At 41.0% G+C, this 20,915-nt stretch overlaps 1 protein-coding gene across 3 annotated transcripts in view; it reads left to right on the top strand.

Annotated features, from left to right (window-relative positions):
* Positions 1 to 20,915, top strand: part of LOC117259098 (zinc finger protein 385B-like) — a 136,175-nt gene that overhangs the window by 69,463 nt on the left and 45,797 nt on the right. Inside the window, exon 1 of one of the 3 annotated variants that reach the window (XM_033630322.2) lies at positions 3,758 to 4,187. The exons of the other annotated variants lie outside the window; for them this stretch is intronic. Within the exon in view, the coding sequence (XP_033486213.1) occupies positions 4,178 to 4,187 (10 nt within the window). The 5' untranslated portion in view covers positions 3,758 to 4,177. Of the gene's footprint in view, positions 1 to 3,757; positions 4,188 to 20,915 lie in introns of those variants that run through there. 3 annotated transcript variants of the gene reach the window in all.

Genomic DNA, 20,915 nt, shown 5'->3' with positions numbered 1-20,915 from the left:
CATTGTAACTCAAAGAGTCATTTAAGGTAAATATCACACAAAACAGGCGACACAGAACCCAGAATCAAACTTGGCTCTGCAGTGTGTCAATACAGTAATCATTCAAAGATTAGTCAGGAAAATGAGTGAGCTATTAGGTGAACAATAATCTCTCCCACCTGCTCATTAAAATAAACACTCTGCTGGAGCTGCACGCTGTCGGTACCTTGATCGCAAATAGTTTGAATTAGCGTTGAGTGGGAAAAGAGCTGCACTATCAATATGCTAAGCTCTCATGATTTATGTAACTGGTTACAGAGTGATAACTCTTTACATGCATGGAAGCTTTGGAAGATTGGGATCTTCTGATAAGGCATCTAAAAAATGTATTCTCTAATACTTACTCCCTGAATACATACTCACCCTACTCTTTCCAAAATGCTTTTTATACCATCATAAATAGTAAATATGCACAATTCTTGGTGAAAGAATCATCTGCTTCATTTAAGATTATGAATGTGTGGTGTCTGTAAGTGATGAGACCTAGATAACTGCAGATCTTTTCTCCCTTACTGCCAGTGATAAAGGTCCGGCTGTCTTAGAAAATGTAAACACACACCTTTTAACTAAGTGCATAGCATATTAAAAAATGCATTCATTAATGAAGACTTTAATAGACACCAAACAACATTTAAAACTGTTACCTACCAGTGCATGCACCTATTTGACACCCAGTTCATCAATTATTGTCATTATAGTTAAAAAAAAGTAGTTAATTATCAATTAATTCACCCAATGGTGTTTATATGTTAGTATTCAACTAGTGTGAATGTTTTTGTGACATTATATTTGTCAGATAGCCCATGCAAAGTCTGAGTAAAATGTCAATCATTCATATTATGCTGCATGTGTAAGTTATGTGGCCAGTAGTAGCTTTCATTTATTGCATATACATGTATCTGTATGTCTGTATTTGCTTATGATAAATGATACATTTGGAAATAAGTTTTCAGATTTTTAAATTGTTTCTGGGGATGGGGAACCCTCACACCCAGCCGATTTGGGCCCAATCCCAATGGTCCCTTGCCCCTGCGGCGTAGCCCTTACCCCTCTGTTTTGCGTGATTATGTCTTGAGGTAGGGTGTCCCAATTTTTGTTGGGATAGAGGGGTAGGGCGTTTGTGTGAGTAGTGTTTGGGCTACATGGCCCTCCAAGCAGAGGTTTTTCAGAAGCACAATCCAAACCAAAGTTATGAGAAATCAACGGCAAAATGGCTCCACAGGCAACATAAAACATATTTCATTAACCATTATCTCTGAGCATTATCGTTGTTTAATGTAGTTTTGATGTGGTATGGTCCTTTTCTTAAAAACAAGCATAACAAAAGAAATTGCTTGTATCTGTGTCTCGGTAGCTAACTATCTAGCTAGCTAACTAGCGTTACATTGCTTGCAGTCCCTCCACCCCCCCATCCCCAATGGTGTCCAGCAGCAAAGTTTCTGGGTTTGTTAATGCTCCTCTAATATCAAAGCAGACTACCAGGGTAGAAGCCAGCTAACGTTGGCTACAGAGCACCACTAATGGCCTGGTAATGAAGCAGTTTTATTTTTTTATTTGATGACTTGTTTGATTGATCTATAGCGTGAAGTTGTGAACGTCTCACAACCCATCCTGACAACTGCAAAAGGCTGCCTATAGACCTCACAAGAGAAAATACCACAGAAGAAGATGGCATATTCGTACTGTCCAGCAGCACTCGCCATATCTGTTTTTGTAGGTCAAACACCAATATACTGATGATCATGAAGTATCAGGGTCTTAAAAGGTTGTCCCATTTCATAGTGGAAGTTGTCAACTGTTACCCCTTGTAACTGAGTTTCGAGGGGCAAGGTGGCACTTGAAAACAAGGGTTGGGCCTGGATCTGGTCCACTCACCAACCAAATAAACAATGGTCATCTATAGACCCTTTTACTGTAAACAGTATGAAGTTTTTTGGTGCGTAGGGCTTAGCTGGAGGCAAAACAATTCTCCACAGACATTAGCCAGCGCTAGCTAGCAAGTACTGTTTGCTTCTTTTAGATAATGGAGGAAGATGATGTGAGTGGTGTGTTCATTCCAAGTGCTGGAGTGTACTCTGACACATACTGCATCGTTCGTAAATTCACTCTGTCTGGGGAAACAGAGCAGCAGAGTATCAAGAGGAGTGAATGCATGATTAACTTAACCATTAATTCATATAGAAATATAACGCTGTGTTTCTTTGACTAACAGGGCTCTCATTTTAGTGTAGAGCGTCAGACTGAATTTACGAACGCACCATGTCAGGTCACTCACTCTCTGAGAGTGTCACTTTTATAAGTAAACATTGACCAACGGGACCACACTGGCCGACCCATATGCTCTCACTCAATGGATGGATGATGTCACAGGAAGCTTTTGGCTGATCACTATGCCAATCTTACAAAGGAGGATGACACTTGAACGGTTTGCTCTGGTTTGTTTTGCTATCGGAGCTAACGTTAGCTAATGAGCTAAAAGTTAGCATTACAGAGAAATCCAATATTCTTCGTAATACCTCCCCAGTTTCTGATGAGGTGGATATGATAACCCTTAATACACATAACGTTATTTATCCCTACAACAGGAAATACTTTTTCCCTAACCTGATATGAAGTGTGCACTGCACGTGTGAGCATTTTTAATGATCCCCTCTGTCCAGTCCTTTTGTCTTATCGCGTTAAACCATAGTTTTCTTCGTTGTTTTTGACAGACAGCAGCGGCTGGTATGCTATGGCATGGCTCAAAACTTAAATTAATTAAGTTTGCGTCATGACTCCTTCTATTCTGGCTCCCAATAACACAACAAGACGACATTTGAAGACTCTTATGTAGCCTACAGCCCTGTGGTGGAGAATCGTGTTTTGCCTCCAGCTTACAGACTGACGATATTGTGACATCGGCCTTAAAAGGGTCTATTGAGTGGCTGGTAGATTTTGGAAACCTCCAGCCACTTGGGCAAGTGGACAAAAAAGTTAATTTCCAGCCCAGGATTGGACAAAATTACAAGGTTCCAGAAGGATTGGCTGAATTTGCGTCGCAAAACCCTGAAGGGACTGTCTGTGGCCTAAAGAAATGACGTGCAGTAGAGGGTTAAGCTTCAGAGCACAAGACTGAGGTTTTATGTAGAAAACTGTGGAACAAACACTTAATTTAAATATTACTCCACCGCTTACTTGGGCTGCAGTTTAATTATAATAGTGATTATATCAGTCACACTGAAGTGGTGGCGGAAAAAATAATGACTTTGTGCTGCATGAGTGACTCGGGTGTTTTGATTGAAACCTCTGCATGCTCAACCTATTGGAAATGTAAACAGGAGAGTGGGAATTATGTATTCTAATCAAATAGGACCTTGTAATCAATCATCGCAAACACCAGACCGCAGTGCTTGACATAAACATATAGGGTGAATCATCTGGATGTGGACTGAAAGCTGATAAATGTTTCCTCTTTGTGCCTACGATGTTGATAACGTGGGGGAACAATGAAGAACAGCTGCTTTTATCTTAACAGAATAGAAGCAGATAAATGATGCCTATTGTTGTCAAGTAATTCCAGGAAGGAAATTACATTTGAATGTCCTTAAGGGAGCAGGCAGGTGTGAACTCTGAATAGAAAATGGTGCTGGGAAGAAGGAGAAGAAGAAGGGGGAGCGAGGTGGGATGTTCATGTTGTTGATAGCCAGTCCTCTGCCAGCTCTCTCCCTCTCCTCCTCACTCACACGCTCCCTCTTACATACTCATGCACGCAGAAGAATACACACTTGCTCTTCAGACTATCACACTCTCAGCTTCTTTTTCCTTCTCCGCTTCTCAGTCCGCCTCGCTCTTTCTCTCCCTCGCCTCGTAAAGGGCAGTGTGATCAGCAGAGCGAGGGGCTTTTAATTGAAGCACATATGTATCATTCTTTAGCCGCGGCACTTTGGATCACAGCCAAGATGTGTCGCTGACCGAGAAAGGATTCCACCTCAGTCAGAGAGCCAAAGTGGAGGAAAGATAGACACAGAGAGAAGGTTATCTGCGAGGAGGCACTTTGTTGGCTTTTGTTGAACTTCTCTGATGGGAGATAAACTGGCAGGAGACGCCTGAGTCAAACACAGAAAAGAGTGGCAAGCAGAGGAATCACAAACACGTGGAGATGCTGTTCGGTAAGACCGTTTGTTTACTCTTACAGTATGTCTCACCTATTTATGGGAATGCAATACCCTCGCAAGTAGCTGAGGTTTTATTTGTCTTGAGATGTGTTGTTTTTCCGTGGAATCCATCTGCCTAAATGCGCGTGAGTACTCCCCTGTCAAACAACAATGACTTCACATCATTGCTCAAGGGCAGGCTCAGTCTCCTGCCCACCATCTGCCCTCTTTCAGTTGCTCTGCATCCAAAATGAGTCCCTCGCCTGTTTGTTTTTCTAATTGACCCCTTTTGATGAAGCCAAGTGTGGAGTTCAGACCAATACAACACTGTCGCTCCCAGATGTGTCAAGTCATTTTAAAGCCACACAAGAACAGCGCTGATATCACTGCGCAGATTGCTGGCAATTATGTCTTTGCCTCCCGAGGGAAATATGCCCAGATTAGCTCGCATAATTGGAGCCTGTTAAAGATAAAGGCAGTGTGGGGATTTTTTAGTCATTTGTGTTTATGTTTTTTCAGCTAAGGGAGCAAAACGCTGATTGCATTTAGGGTTTTTAAATTTATAACCACTTTAGTTTTGGCAAGTTAAACTCTTTAATGTTACCAGCACACGTTAGTACAGTGGTACACGTAGACAGATTATTAACAATAATAATGATAATAATGACTACATTAAGGAAACAGAGGAAGATCCATAGCTACCAGTTTACCAGTATACACTTCATAGTTTGACCTCTAGATAAATGGATTCAATTGAAAGAGTAAACACGACGAGATGGATATATGTAGAGATGAAATGATTAATCATAATCTACTTTGATGATCAATTTATCATTCAGCCACTTTTCAAGCAAAAATGTTGAAAGTGGTGGGAGCTTCTTACATGTGAGAATTTTCTGCATTTACCTGCCGGTCTCACTCCGAAGTCGTCGAAATCCGATGCTTGGCACTGACTTGCGGCAGTGACTTTAATTTCCTTGCACTATGTGTAATGACAATAAAGGTATTCTATCAAAGAAAAGGCCGTTCTTTAGCGTCAGAATGATACACAGCCGGCTGACGTTATAGTTTAACGACAGGGGGTAACCCAGCAGGGCAAGGACGAAAGTTAAGACGGTGAAAGTCCGAGTGGGGAGGGTGGGAGTGGTGGTGGATGGGTCCAACAAACACCGACTTTCACCCAAGAGAGTGGTGGTCGCGTCCCATAAGATTCTAAAGCCAAACCCTGTTCTTTTTTCCTCAACCTAACTACTTCCTTTAGTTGCGTAAACCTGCAACACTTTGCGGTGTTGTACTGACATAGTGGGTTTATTTTGAAAGAGACTGAAATTTCCTGTGAAAACGGAAGTGTATCTTCGTCAACAACCATCGCACCCAGGGTACCTTGCACGTCGTATGTGGACGTGGTTTTATTTCACTTTAGAGGGAAAGTTCACCCCCAAATCCAAAATACATATTTTCCTCCTGCCTGTAGTGCTGTTTATCAAGCTAGATTTTTTTTTGGTTTCAGTTTCAAACTGTTTGAGATATCGGCCATAGAGATGTCTGCTCCTATATTGATACTTGGCTTGGGAAATATGACGAGATTATCCCTCAACACCGTATTGGTTGGCAACCACAAAGATCCTAGCCAGTATCCACAATAACAGAACAGTCTCTCTTTTTCTCTTGCTGTCTCTGTGCTTCACCACATTGTGCTACACTGCATTCACACAAAACAACAGCGTGGCAGCTACATTATTGCCGAGTTGCCTTGAAGTGCAGCAGGACAGATGTCCACTCTCATTAGCAAAACGAATGCAAGTGCACCTATTTGATGATTCTTTGGTTTTAAACCAAACAAAAAAAGAGAGCCAGAGAACATGAAGTGATTTGTAAGATATGTGATAAACAAGTCGGGACTAAAGATGGCAACACTGCTGATTTCTGTTCCCATTTTTAAACTCACCAACCAACAGAGTACGCAAGTCTGCCATTGACTCATTCCACAAAGAGCTGCCTCACCTAAACTCCTACCACGGTGAGCAATCATCCCTCTATCACAAAGGCAGTAGGCCTATATCTCTGTTATCCTCATTTCTTACTCCAGTCTATGGATATTTATATCTATGGGCATCTCTCTTTTTTCAGCTTTTTTTTTTTTTTTTTGGGCAATAATTTTGCATTCTGTTGTTTTTCTACATTATTGTAACCAGGGGAGCTTCTCAAACCTAAACTAGGCGGCACTGAACTTCTGGTACCAATGTCTCTTTCCACTGATCATGAACTGGTTACTCAAGCTAATCCACAGACCTTGTTTGAGTTTTATTTTCTTTCTACTGAACTGCACCCGCCAACCCTATCACTGTGCAGAAGGAAGTGTGCATCTACTCATGCACAAGAGGCTCATGACACCACGGGATGTAAACATTAATGGCGTCCTCCTCAGCTGAGCTGTAACGTTAGCTAGCTCAGTGGTGCTAGGTGAGCTAGCGGTAGATGCACACTTCCTTCTGTGTGGTGATACAGTTTATGAGTGTAGTTGGCTATGAAGAAAAATAGTTCCAACATGAAACTGCTCACAACAAGGTCTGTGGATTATCTTGAATAACTGGGTCATGATTTCTGGAAAGAGACATTGCTGTTGAGGTTTTCAAATGTTTATTGTGGCGCGTTGAGCACTACAAACTGAGTGCCATCTAGTTCCATTATATTTGAGAAAAGGCAGACATCTCTAACACTCAGCAGCTCACACCAAAACAATTTGGATTTCTAAATAGCACTATGGGTAAAAGGAAGATATGTATTTTTGATTTTGGAGTGAACTTTCCCTTTAAATTGATAATATTTGGGTTTTGAACTATTGATTAGATAAAACAAGGAACATAAACATGTCACTCTGGCATCTTGTGATGGGCAGCTTTCACCATTTTTTGGACATTTTATAGACAAACAATTGATTAATAAATCAAGAAAATAATCAGCAGATTAATCGGTAATGAAAACAATCGATAGCTGCAGCCCTAGATATGCCTGTGTTTTTAATTTCCTACAGTCTTCATGTGGTGAGGATGAGAAAGAAGGGCCTTTTTTCATCTTATAGAAGCAACATAAAGCACAGGGTGAAATAATGTATATACATTTGCATTTTGTGATACCCTCCAGTATGGACACATACACACCGTGCCGTGTGTGCCTGGATAGAAAAACTAAGAAGTGTCTGTGTGGCAGCTCTGGATGCTGTCTTCTTTAAATGGCAGATTAGAGAGATCAAGGGGAAACAGTTGGAGAGGAGATAACTGTAGAGTTTTGCCTGGTGGCCATGCTGCAGCTGTCCCCAACCCTCCACCCCTCGCCAAGAGCTCCGTTTTGATCCTGCAGTGACAGCTTATGTATATAAATCTCATTCTCTGTTCAGTGTAACACGCAAGACACGTAAAGATGTGTAAAAATCCTAGAATAAAGAGCATATTTCTCAGCTTTGAGATTTATATCTTTCCATACGTCTCTTGCTGGAAAGTAGTTGACATAAAATGAAATGTAGCACAGCAGAATCTGGAGGAGTTACAGAGGCAGTGTTGCCAGTGCTTTGCCTCAGTACACTGCATAAAACCTTCATAATACAACACACCAGGACCACAATAGTGCACATTAGGAGCCCTGTTTCTGTGCATAATACCACATGACACATATTCAGTGATGCAAATCACTGTCACCCACAGTACGACACAGTGACTGGTTTTGGTAATTACGTGTTCAGTGTGCGCAATTGCACCACAATTGGAAATTAGCTGCATCTAGTGGTGTAAGATGCCTAATGCTGGCCTCGTACCAAACAACTTTTCAAGCAATTTCACTGTTGCAGACAATTTCCAATATTTGAATAAAATCATGGGGGTTTTACTTCGGTTGGTGCGCGCACCTGACATCTCAATCCTTTGGTGTAAAGTGGTCATAAAACTCAGTCCGAGCTGTTTTAAGACATGCTTTTTCTTATCTTGACGTTCCGATTAGACGTCAGATATTATCGTCATGTTTTTAGTCTTGGCTCATGCAAATAGTGAAGTTCAATGATGTGAACAATGGCAACGACCAATAGCTATACTTTCTCCAGCACCAAACAAGCAGCAGCAAACCAGGTAGACCGTAAACATGTAGGGAACTCTGGGAGGCACAAGAACGTGAACAAGTCTGGGTTCTCTTCAAATGTGGAAAAGGGGGAGAAACTGGTGGAGTTGTGGAGTGAACAAGAGTCACAGCAAGAGGGTTCCTGGTTCGAACCCAGGGTTAGGGAGCCCTTCTGTTCAGAGTTTGCATGTTCTCCCCGTGTCAGTGTGGGTTTTCTCCAGGTACTCCGGGGTCCTCCCACAGTCCAAAGACATGCAGGTTAATTTGTTACTCTAAATTGCCCGTAGGTGTGAATGTGAGCGTGAATGGTTGTCTGTCTCTATGTGTCAGCCCTGTGATAGTCTGGTGACCTGTGCAGGGTGTACACTGCCTCTCACCCAATGTCAGCTGGGATAGGCTCCAGCCCCCCCGCAACCCTCAAGAGGATAAGCGGTTAGAAAATGGATGGATGGATGGATGGATGCAAATACGGTTATTTTTATTAAGTATATTGATGCCGAATTGACAAGAATATTATCAACATATAAAACCCTTTTATCTAGTGTTTCTAGATGTATGTGTTTTTGCAGACTACTTTTCTAAAGGGAGTTTGGCATACTATTTTCCACCAGGAGCAGGATGGGAAATAATTTTAAAAGGAAATCTAGTTATAGTCTTGCAAATAGTGACCCTGCAAAATCCCCATGTGTTTGCAAAATCCAACAGTGTGGTACTAAAAACTCACATTGTCTCCAGATGTGAGAGGGTGACTTTAGTCTTCTAAAGGTCCTTTCATAGCGTGTTCAAAGTCCTCAAGTGTTTGGTAGGCATTCAGTGTGATTGCCACATGGTTGGTTCTGGCTGGGGAAAAATATTTATTTAGCTCTTTTAAAAAACACAAGATCAAAATACTCTATTATACAGTACAACATGAAACTGCTAATTGAGGCAGTAAAGCTAATACAGTGAGGCACAAGATGATGAAAGCATAAACCTTTAGTAGAAATAGGTAAAACAGTTTTTTAAGACACAACACAGAACAATAAAATAGGTAAAAATGATGAAAGCCTCATGTTTTAAAAGTCATTTTTTTAATAACATTAAGAAATACACTCGCTCTGACATTGTAAAATAATTTATTCCAGTGCTTTGGGGCACTTTGTCTCTTTTAGTTTTGAGTTGAGTCATCAACCTCCCGTTCCCCCTCCTACATCTTTTCTGTTGCCCTCTACTGTCAGCTAACAAATGCTGGAAAATGTCAACATATTTATTATAAAAAAGAAATACAGGAAGTGGGTTGTGATAAAAAATGAATATGTAATTAAGTGCAACACAGGCTGGGTTGAGTTGTGACATCTAACCTCTCAATTCCATTTTACAGGCCGTGAAACAAAAGTCTACACTCAACTAAAATCCTATTTATGCTTGTGCAAAGCCATGCTGAGCATTTTCATAATAAAACGCTGCGATGCATTCTCCCACCTACACACACACAAATTATTTACTATATGTCAGAGGTTAAAAACACCACAGAAATGCTGTAAATTTGCAACAAATGTCAGTTGTGTGATCAGCTTGAAATAACCAACTGCAGCAGATCATGAAGCTGTGTTATGCAGGTCAGATTTGACCTGTTTTGACATTTAACAGCAGTAAAAACACCTTAAATGTCATTACTCTAGCCAGAAGTCATGCCCTTTCCTACAGTGACCCACCGCACTGTTGTTTCTATTGAAATGGATTTTACATCCACCAGTGTGAGTCGAGTCAAGGTAACTGATGGTTTGTCTAAGTGTGTGATGGCAAGAAGCAGGTCTGATGACGAGGGTTCCTTTGATGTCGCTGTGGAGCCAGTCTCCATCGTTGCAAGTCTTGCCTCATGGATTTTAGCTAGCATGTCAATCCTTCCCCTCTCTCAAACACTCGTCCAGTGTTTTTTCTTTCGGTGCAGTTTTCTCATTCCTCTTGGTGAAAGGTTTAGGAGGCATTATGTGTAAAATTTAGGTTGGAACGTACAAAAAAATATGTGTTTGAATTTTGAAATGATTATATACAGCGCTGTCTAACCACACGTCTACTCCATTGGGCGTCTCAGAAAATGGTGGTTTTAGGGAATGTTGAAAATGTAGATGCCACATCTGTGTGTATTTTTTATGCAACAGTAGTGACAAAGTTCAAGTTGGACTTTGACATTATCACGAGAACTACCTGAGTTCCCACCACATTTGCCCAGATTCACACCAAGACAGGCACCTGTTGGTCTTTGAAACATCATGGGGGATTTAAGAAGGGGCAATATATCGTTTTTACTTGATGAATTGCGGCGTGTTCCACATGGGATGTAAACAACAATTTTTGCAAACACTGAGTAGCCTATAAATTGTCACATCATTTTTATAAGCTACCGGCATGAGACTAGCTTCTGCGTTCTCTTCAACGACTCTCACGGACATAAAAAATTAAAAAAAGACTCAACATATGATATGTCACAAACATGTCCCTGCCCATCCAGATCCTTCTCTCCTGGGTGTGAATAGTAGAGGTGTGTGTTTTTGTGTCTGTAGGGCTTCAGACCGCAACCATGTAGTTGCATTTTGCGACCATGGAGCACCAGTGCAACTTGCAAATATTATTAATGTATGAACTGAAGAGCTGTTAGTTAGTTTTCAGCTCAAACTGAATTAATCCCCGTGATCAACAGCACTGAGGTGAATCGTTATAGCCTAAAAATATCACTATACTTACAGGCCATATCACCCAGCCTTAGGTGGAATCGTGGAAGAGCAAAGGCATAATCACATATGGCGCACGCTAGGGCTGCCCCCGACTAAGAATTTTCCTAGTCGACCAGTAGTCATCATTTAGGGCCATTAGTCAACTAGTTGCCTGCATGTTTATGATATTAATGTAATTATTAGATGATATATTGTGGGCGGGGCAACACAGTGGTTTGAGTTGAAGGTGTGAGAAAGAATAGTACCAGTAACATTGTTAACACTGTGCTACATTACAGAGAAATACAAAACCATACTAATGAACCTTCATTAATATAGGCCTATATTTTATCTACAAGTGCACGTCACACACTGAGCGAGCCGCCTGTTAACGACGCTGTCGGCAAAGCAGTAATGATTGTGCTAAGTGGCTAATGGGCATGTAGCTACTTCCATGTTTCAGATGATACGTCATGTTTGTAGTCGACCAATGAAGATGAGTTTACATATCACCTTGGGTTCGTCCTTCACCTTCTCAAAATGATCCCACACTTTGGATTTCCTGGCCGACATGTTATTAACTAGCCTGTGGAATAACTGCAGGTACCAGCCCTGGAAATGAATGGGCGTGGCCACTTCCTTCCTACAAGGTCCAGTCAAAAAGCTTTTGATTTATTTTGACAAGGCGCAGCTCCTAATAGAGTTTTACGTTCAAGCGTTTTTTTGTTTGTAGTTATAATTCGATAGTAGATATGAGGATTGTAATAGTTATAAATGGTTATAGAATAAACCCCACAGTTCTAGACTTTTCTTGCCATTTTCAGTTTCAATAAAATATATCATTACAGTTTAAGGTTGGGTCGGTATGAGAAAAAAAAGAATGGTCCGGTTTTTGTAAAAGACTACATCAAGTCGGTAATACTGTATTTTTCGCCACTTGGAGGCGCAATTGACTGATAAAAAAAATTGATAAAAAAATGACTTTAGGACAACAGAGTGACAGTAACAAGTTGTTTCTTTTATTCCTTACAAATAAATTTTGCAGCTTACTCAGTCATTGCAAACAAGGGTTGCCTGCCATAGTGGTGCATTCTTTGATTTCTTTGAGACTAAATTGTCTGCCATTATCGACTCCCCATCACTATTAAACAAACTCCAGGCTAGCCCCGCCCCACCCCCACCCCTCTCTCTCTCCTGCTCGCTGTGCGCTTGGCGAAGAGGCAGACACAGGTGCCCACAGACTCGAACTCCATGTAAAATGTCCGTGAAAAATCCCTGCGATGTGAAAAATACATGCCGAACAGTCTTTTGTGTGACACTGCTGCACGGAGCGGAGTCTGCGCGGTCGTGCTTTGCGCGCACAGGGCTTGCGGACGTCCACTTTTACCAGGCAGACCTCCGCGGAGTCCGCTCCACGTACGTTCCGCCCGAGTATGCAGTCTGGTCGGTCTCAAAAAAAAAAAAAAAAAACCCCGCTCCAAGACGGAGTACCGAACCGAACTGGTATTACCGAGAACTGACCCAACCCTATTACTGTTTAATGTCATGTCTTGGGTGTTTTAGGACATGATATTGCATGATAGGAGTTTTTTATATAAAGGGGTGAAACTTAAAAAATACAATCTTTCTGCTCTTTGAAACATTAATTAAGGATTGATCAGCCATTTATTCATGTCAAATAAGCTATTTATTCATTCTAAAAAAAGATCTGTGGTTCAAACTTTGGTGTAGACACTTGTTATGAGGAGATTCTTGGGCCGTGGTGAAACTGACCCTCACTGCAGAGATAAAATATGAACAGTATGTAAGGGTGAAGTGATCATCTTATTCGATTTTATTTGATAGTTATGCATAATAAAGTGTCTGTGTGACAAAGTACAAAAACTAGCTGTAACAACAAAACAGTTCTCTGATGCAGTAAGAAAAATAAAACCTTCCACTGCACGACTGAACTTTACTTTATTGGGAACCTCTAACATTAGCAAGTGCGATATTATGACCCATCATATTCGCTGTGAGACATTAATCTGTGTTCTGCGGGGATGGAGAGAGGTAGATGGAGCACGTCTTTATTTCCTTGTTGTGTTATGTAGAAGTTTTTCAAAATGTTTGACGTGACTGAAGTTTATGAGTCAGTTTAGATGGGACCATTAATTTTCCCGTCGGGGCTCAAATTCACCATCCAGCAGTGTTAATGACTCATTATTCTAATCGTGGGGTAATAAGTATGGCGCAGTATGGTTTTAATTGCAATACTGATAGTGCAGATTATCACAGAGAACAAATTTAATTAGTCTACTGTACTTTGACTCGGTGCCTCGTGTCGGTGAGAGCGTTTTAATTTATTTGTGCCACAGCAGTATCTGAAAGAAGCTCTGTCGTCAGTGAGGAATCAAGTTCAGACGTAGTAATTTTCTCACATCTTTAAAAAAATCTAATTTATGTTAAATCACTAAACATCTTTTTTATTAGAATTTTTTTTAGAAAGAAATAAACAAGTTTGCTGATTTCACATATCTCTGCATTTTAAATTGATTTCTAGTTGTCTACGCAGAAGTTATTGTTGTTAACGCAATGTCACAGTGAGTCTGTCTATAACACATTTATTTTCCTCTGTCATCTTTATATGTAAAACTAGATTCCTGGTCATTATGTCTCTGTCACAACATACTTTCATGGTAGGGAAACATATTTCCGTCACTTAGAGGATAAAGCATTTACACTGTATTTGCATCTGAGCACATCATGCTCATTTCCCAAATTCTTTTGATTTTCAGGAGCTCATTTCAATGCAGTACACACACTGTCTGAATAAATGTGGCATCCTGTCATCACCATCTGTAATTTGTGTGCGTTACAACAAAACGTGCCCTCCGTTACCTCAACCCTGCCAACAGAGTCTGACAACCCCAATCAGTCATTGTGCTGACGGTGGGAGTCTGATTAGACTGACTGATAATGACTGTGGGAGTGCACACACACACACACACACACACACACGGACATTACTTTGATTTACATGCCCTGAATGGTCACTCCTATCTAAACCATGTGCCATCTGCTGAACTTAAACCCAAACCCTGACCTTAATCTAAATCTAATCCCATTAAAAAATAATTAAGAAGTCCAGATAAAATGGCATTTTGAGAGTATTTAGTGTAAAGAGAACTGGATATATTGTTGGAGGCGGGGCCCTGTTCAAATCTATGGAAGTTGCTCACTGGCACATGAAACAAAAAAATCTCTATTTCTGCTGTATTAAAATTTCCTGGATCTTTTGCGGTGTGGGGCCCATAGAGCAAGCACACTACGGACTTATGCTAGCCAAGCAGCTAACTTTTGGTTTAACCCTCTGCTAACCTTATCTTAGCTCTGTGTAGCTAGAGGTTGCAGATTGATTGATGGGTGAATGATGATATTATTCTTGAAGCTAGTTTTCATGAGCACACATATTTTCAAAGAAGAAAACATGATTGGATTTTGACATAAGAATAATAAGAAATAGATTTTTTGGAAGTACTTTTACGTATATTGTTAGATAGATGCACAATATATGTTTAAAGTGATCTAAAAGGGTTACAAAAGGCATTTTTAATTTCATCTCCAACTGGTGTGGCTCTGAGTTCTGTCCCCACATTAGTGGACAGAGTGGATAGAGTGTGCCAGTAAACCCGGAACTCCGTTAGCGCTTTTAGCGCTTCCGGTTCTCTCGTCTAAAAGTCAATATGTTTTTTGAATGGGATTTTGGTAAAATGCCTCAAATAAGGTCTGTGGTTAACAAAAGCTTAAGCGAGTTTCAGGTTTTGTTCTACGACATAAAACACGTCAGTAAATACCCTACTTGTGAATTTTGAAGCTTTTACGTGTCTTAAAAAAGGCGGTTGCTAACAAGTTGCTCAATATGACTACAAACCCTGTCGGGGACAGTAAACGTCATCACCCCCGAACAGGCGAGAGTGCTGGCAGTCCGCCATTACAGCTTCTTATTTAGCTTAAACAGTCCGATTTCCCCATTATACAATGTTTTTAAAATAAAGCGGCCATCAGTTGAAAGCTTAGTGGCGGTGACGTCAAGAGTCATGCGACCGTGGAGTAGTCAGGAACTGCCCATTGGTTCGACAGCCCATTGGTTCAACATCCCATTGTTCCAACCATATTAAACTCATTGTTCCGAAGTCCGTTCCGAAATCATCATGTTGCTGTGGTTAAGGTCTGGTTAGGTTTAGGCACAAAAACACTTGGTTAGAGTCAGGAAAAGATCATGGTGTGGGTTAAAATGAAAAAGAAAGTGACAAACACATAAGCCGTGAGCCTGCTCCGCCTCAAGCCGGTCGCGGCGCACCATACGCCCGCCGCAAGCCGTTCAGCACCGCGGACAGTCGGACTAATGGGATGCCAAACCAATGGGCTGTCGAACCAATGACATGGACCCAGAGTAGTCATGTAGTCCGTTAAAGCCTAACGTTAGCTTTTTACTTCTGGCGTTTGCATTTAAGCTTCAAATGCGGTATGAAAGGTGTTCATATGTGAAGATTATCTCGCTGAACAAAACCTGTAATTATCATAAACTTGTGTTAGCCACAGAGCTTATTTTCTGACATAATCCAAAACGCAATGCAAAAATCACCTTCACTTTCTCTTCCGGGAACCAGCGCGATGCTAAACTATGTATACAATACGATATGAAGTGTGCGCTGCACATGTGAGCATTTTTGATTATCGCCTCCGTCCAGTACTTCGACAGTCCTCCGACAACCATAGGTGACTTTGTTTCTGTTGACGGCCAGTGGCAGCTGGTTTGTGATAAAATTTAAGTTTTGAGTCATGACTCCTTCTATTCTGGCTCCCAGTAACACAACAAGACAACTTTTTAAGACTCCTATGTAGCCTACAGCCCTGTGGTGAAGAGTCGTGTTTTGCCTGACTTCATTGTGACGTCGGCCTTAAAAGGGAATGTATGTATGTCTGTATGAATTGATATGCAAAAAGTTCATATTACAATTATTGGGATATGAGTCATGGTTTTAGTGTGAATGGTAATTTCTACTTTTAATCATCACTGAAAAAGAGGAAAGGAAATGGTGATGTGATTTTTGCTGGGGTCTGTACCAAACAAGCATGTTCCTTTAAGTCTGGAATATGATTTGCAGGCCGGAGCCACTCTGTAGCACCACAATGCTTTTTTATAATTGTATATTGTGTCACATTTAACCTTTAAAAAACTCCAGCACCGGGATTTTGATATTGCACTTGGCTAGATTGTGATGTTAGTAATTTTTCAATTAACTGTGCAGCTCTAATGTATAGAAGACGTCACATTGATGGGCATGATTAGTTGGTCTCTTTATATTTATAATTGATGATGTCCCTCACATCAGTTTCATGATAATGAGAAAATGTTTTCTTAATTTTCTGATTTGGATCTGTACAGTTAATTTGATGTGGTGCACATCTCATACTTGAATGATCATGAGCTTTGAGTTTAATGTGAATCTGTAATAAGCTGTTGGACAGTGAGTTAAAAAACATCAAAAGCTGGCAAAAGATAAAGATTTATGCAACGATTTTCTTCTTGAAAGTTAAATCAAACTTGTAGTTGTACATGTAGAGGCTTAGAGTGACTCACATCATGCATCAAAATGAGAGCAAATTTTTTTTCCAAATGTGCCCTGGGAGTGGAGCTGCATGCCAAGACCAACTACATTAAGTCATTTTAATGGTTTAGACACATGCCATGGATTTCTGTTATTTTTTTGGATTTTTTTGGATTTGCCAAAGAGCTCATGCAGCCTCAAGATATCTGGTAACCAGGACTGTGACAGGGTGATGTCAGGGGTCTGTGGAGGACATGTGGGACTGTCTGTTGGACACGTAGGGAGGACACTGAAGCGAAAGGGTACAAGGGGGTCCTTTAAGGTCTGGGAGACATTTGCCAACACATTACAGAGTTGGGATGGACCTGTAGAGTAGATGAGTAGAGACAGCTTACTGTGGACTTCAGGAAAATGCTGGAGAAGAATTATGACTGGGCAAACTGATTAAACTTGTTTTCATCAGATCTGACTCTGTGACCTCAGACCTGCTAATTAAATGAGCTTTAAGAGTCTGGGTAAGGTGCAGTACAAGCAGAAGGGATTCATATATTTCTCGAAAATTAGACATTTTCTGTCCCAGGAGCAGACGCACGCTTTCCATAGGAGTCCCTGGAAACTGACTTGTTATTAAGGTAACTTTAGCTGCAGTCACAGCGTATCATACTGGTCATATTTCAATAAACACTAAATGCAGCAAAGAGAAATATACATAAACCTATGGGTTTTAGATCTGACTGCTTTAAGCCTGATTCATGGAAGGATGCTCAATACTTTCCATCAAAAGTGTCGCTCAACAGAAATTAAACAAGTTGCACATTGTTTTCAGTGTATGCTTCAGCGAAAGGATTTAAGTTGGGAAGAAAGGGGAAATAGTTTGGATGAATATTCCCAGGAATCCCGTTTCGCAGGATTAAACCCTGAGCAGCAATTAAAAGATTTTGCAACATGACGCAATAACAGAGAAGCACCTGTGAAGTAGCTGCTGTACAGCTCAACACCTCATCAACCAAGTCGATGGCTTTATTAATGTTAATGTATGTTCATACAGGAAGTGATAGAGAATTTTTCTTTACATTGTTTCATTTACGTGAATTTGACTACTGCACCATCCACTAGCGTCTTTTGTTGACTTGAGGCTCTACCACACATTGATTTATCTGTGGCAGTCCGCCAAGAAAACAACATCCGCCAACATGTACAGATTTTAGATTTTTAGAGCTGGACTATTCATTAGGAGTAGCAATACACAATATTGGATTTTTTGACAATATCCATTCCAATATACCAATATATAACAACTTATCTGGCCAATAACCAATACCGATATCGATATAGGCACTTTTTTCCCACCTAATTTTAGTGATCATCAAGTCTCTTCTGTAGTGAAATTAACATCATATTATGCATGCATACTCTTATCGAAATGGCCCACCAGCAGATGGAGACATGAAATCAAATGCTTGTTTTGGACGATTCCGATAGTTCAATTTAAAGCTGATATTGGCCAATACAGATGATGTACCGATATCATCAGCATGTTGGCAGATTTCCATAATTCATTTTATAGCGAATATCGGCTGATACAGATGATGTGCTGATATTATCGTGCATCTCAAATTAGGAGTGCTATTGGAATATATATACCATTTGGTTATTCATTGCACCAGACTCTCAGAGAGCAAAGCGTACTCTGGGCACAGACAGAGCAGCAGAAACAAAAGCCCTTTTTAGATAGGAATTGTGCAAATTTGCAAGAAAGCCCAATCAGTCTTCTTTCAGCATTGGCAGTATAAAAACAAAATCGGGGAGTGCGGCATAATGCCGCCTACCTACTTTTGTTTATACAGAATGTGCCTTTTTCAGGGCAATAGGGAGCGTGAGCAAGTAACAAAACGTGTAGCTCAGCATGTGACGTAAACAGTGACGTGGGAGGGGAGCCATGGCTGGTCAGTCCTTTGGCGATTCTCTTGTAAATCGGCCCGTTCTTCACCGTCCACGTCATCTGACGGTTAATGGCCTTGTGAGGACAAGGCGGGGCGCGCAATTCCTTGTCTCCCCAGTTGCTCATCTTTACAGTGTCTGTCAGGTTTGTGTTTCCCTCTTGCTACTAGCTGCTGGCTAATTCCTGCTATCAGCTGTTTCCTGTTTATCCACCGCCAGTGGCTCGCACATACGGCGTCATCAACAGCTCCTCCCACAAGTCTTCAACAGCCCCTCCCGTTGCGGCAGGCCACCTCGGTCTTTATAAACTAAAAGGGTTCTGCCAATATGACTACCCTATGAGGCAGAAAATTGGGCACCTTGGATCAACTCGCCAGTCCAGCTCTGTGTGTATAAACGCTCGCAGCTTGCCAGCAAAACGGCCCAATATTTGCCAAAAATCTGGCAGTGTAAAACGGGCTAAAGTTGAAACTTAACTGTGCTGGGTCTAAAAGTTTGCATTCACTCGCCTCTACAGCAGCTTTTCCTCTCATCCATCGATCTGATCTGTACAGTGGATTGACTAATAACTGACCGCCCCCCACCTCTAATTCCAAAGCAGAACTCATGAAGATTTCCACCTGCGCTGTGTTCATGGAAACACAAAAACCTGAATTTAGAGAGGGGACATCACGCTGCCTTTGTGTCTGACCACACAGTAAGTGCTTTCCATGCATGTAACAGACTGCTTAACATACTCATCGTGGCCTTTGCCCTCTTCTTCGTGGTGTTGTGATGTGCAGCTTCAGTTTTGAATTGAATAAACTGGTAAAAAAAAACCATGAGCCTACACAGCATGAAGTCAGAAACAGGAGGGAGGATAAACTGAACTCTAAATAATCATCCGCATCAGCTCAAGGTTAAAGATGTCTGAGGCGCTGTGTTGTGTCAGCAGCCAGGAGACTGTATAATGTATTGCGATTCACATATTTCTTTAAATTGTCTGTGTATGAGTTGGCACATATTGTACTGAATCTGTGTGAGGGAGCTGTTAGACATCCCCCACACTGTGCTTTATACTGTGGATACCAAGATTACATTCTTTGAGTCTTGCTGTTTGTTATTGTGGCAGCAATCCTGTCATCACAATGTATCAAACCTAATAGCTAATCTCCTCGATTTGGTTCTGTTAATTTTTTCCTTCTTCGAGGTTCAGTTTCCACCACAAACCCCACAATCTGACATTTTAATAGTGCACATGGAGGGATTGTTACTGTCAGTCCAGAGGACGATGTTTCCACAACGTCTGTTCAGATTGTCATGAAGTTTGATACGGATATTCACCGTGCCTTGAAGATTGTTTGAGTGACATCATGACCTTTTTTTATAGATCTACGTTGTGTTTGCTGTGGATATTTATGCTCCATCAAGGATGAATGCTGTAATGATGTAATTAGTGACCTATTTTTCATGGTCACAATCAGGCCTAACATTGTACTCCGTTACAAACAACAGGCAGATTGTCATGAGCACATTACAGCTCCAGGAAGAATATCATGTGATGTGATTCTATACAATGTTTAGACAGGTAAAGAGTGCCACCGGCTGTATCACAGTTTTGTTTCACACACAGTTTTCATTTGCACCTGACAAAGTCCCATGTCCTAGGTGTCATATGAAGGAAGGCTATCCAGTTTAACAGCAAAACAGTCAGTCTGAGGCTACGCTCACATTACAGGGCTTAATGGTCAATTCTGATTATTTTCACAGATCCGATCTTTCAGCCCAGACTGTGCACGTTCATGTTTGAAGAGACTTGTTTCTGCCATTGGTGTGAACGGATCTCTACCCTGAAACGCCTCACATGCAGTCAATAGCGTCACATGCACATTGGAACAACAATAAAAACGTCTCATTGGCATAACAGGCATTTGGGAGGAAAAGGAATGACATAGCAGTGTAAGCTCCTAAATGATCGCCATAGTAGGAATGTCTGATGATGCGTGATGATTATCCATGTGTTTCTGTTCGGGAGTGCGTGTAAGATATTTTAGGAGAAATGGCCCTCCAGAGCTATGGGCATTTATTTTCGGGATAATGGGTATGGGTGGGGGAGAAAAGCGATACAGCATAGTATCAGGATATTTTACATGACAATATTGCACCAATACACAGATGCCACGTATTGATTTTTTGTTAGGGATGCATGATAATATTGGCACGTCATTGATATCAGCCGATATTGGCTTTTAAAATGAACCATCAGAATCAACCAGCATGCCTCTTCTTATTTTGCACAATGAATGAATATTTCATACATTGAAAAGTATTGTATTTCATGTCTCCATCTGCTGCTGGGCCATCGTGATTTGAGTATTCATGCATAATATGATGTTAATTCCACTACAGAAGAGACTCGATGATCACTA

Source organism: Epinephelus lanceolatus, chromosome 21 (assembly GCF_041903045.1).
Source record: "Epinephelus lanceolatus isolate andai-2023 chromosome 21, ASM4190304v1, whole genome shotgun sequence".
NCBI classification, from domain to species: Eukaryota; Metazoa; Chordata; class Actinopteri; order Perciformes; family Serranidae; genus Epinephelus; species Epinephelus lanceolatus.
The sequence above is the reverse complement of the archived record's forward strand: the minus strand, read 5'-3'. Positions and strand labels throughout refer to the sequence as shown.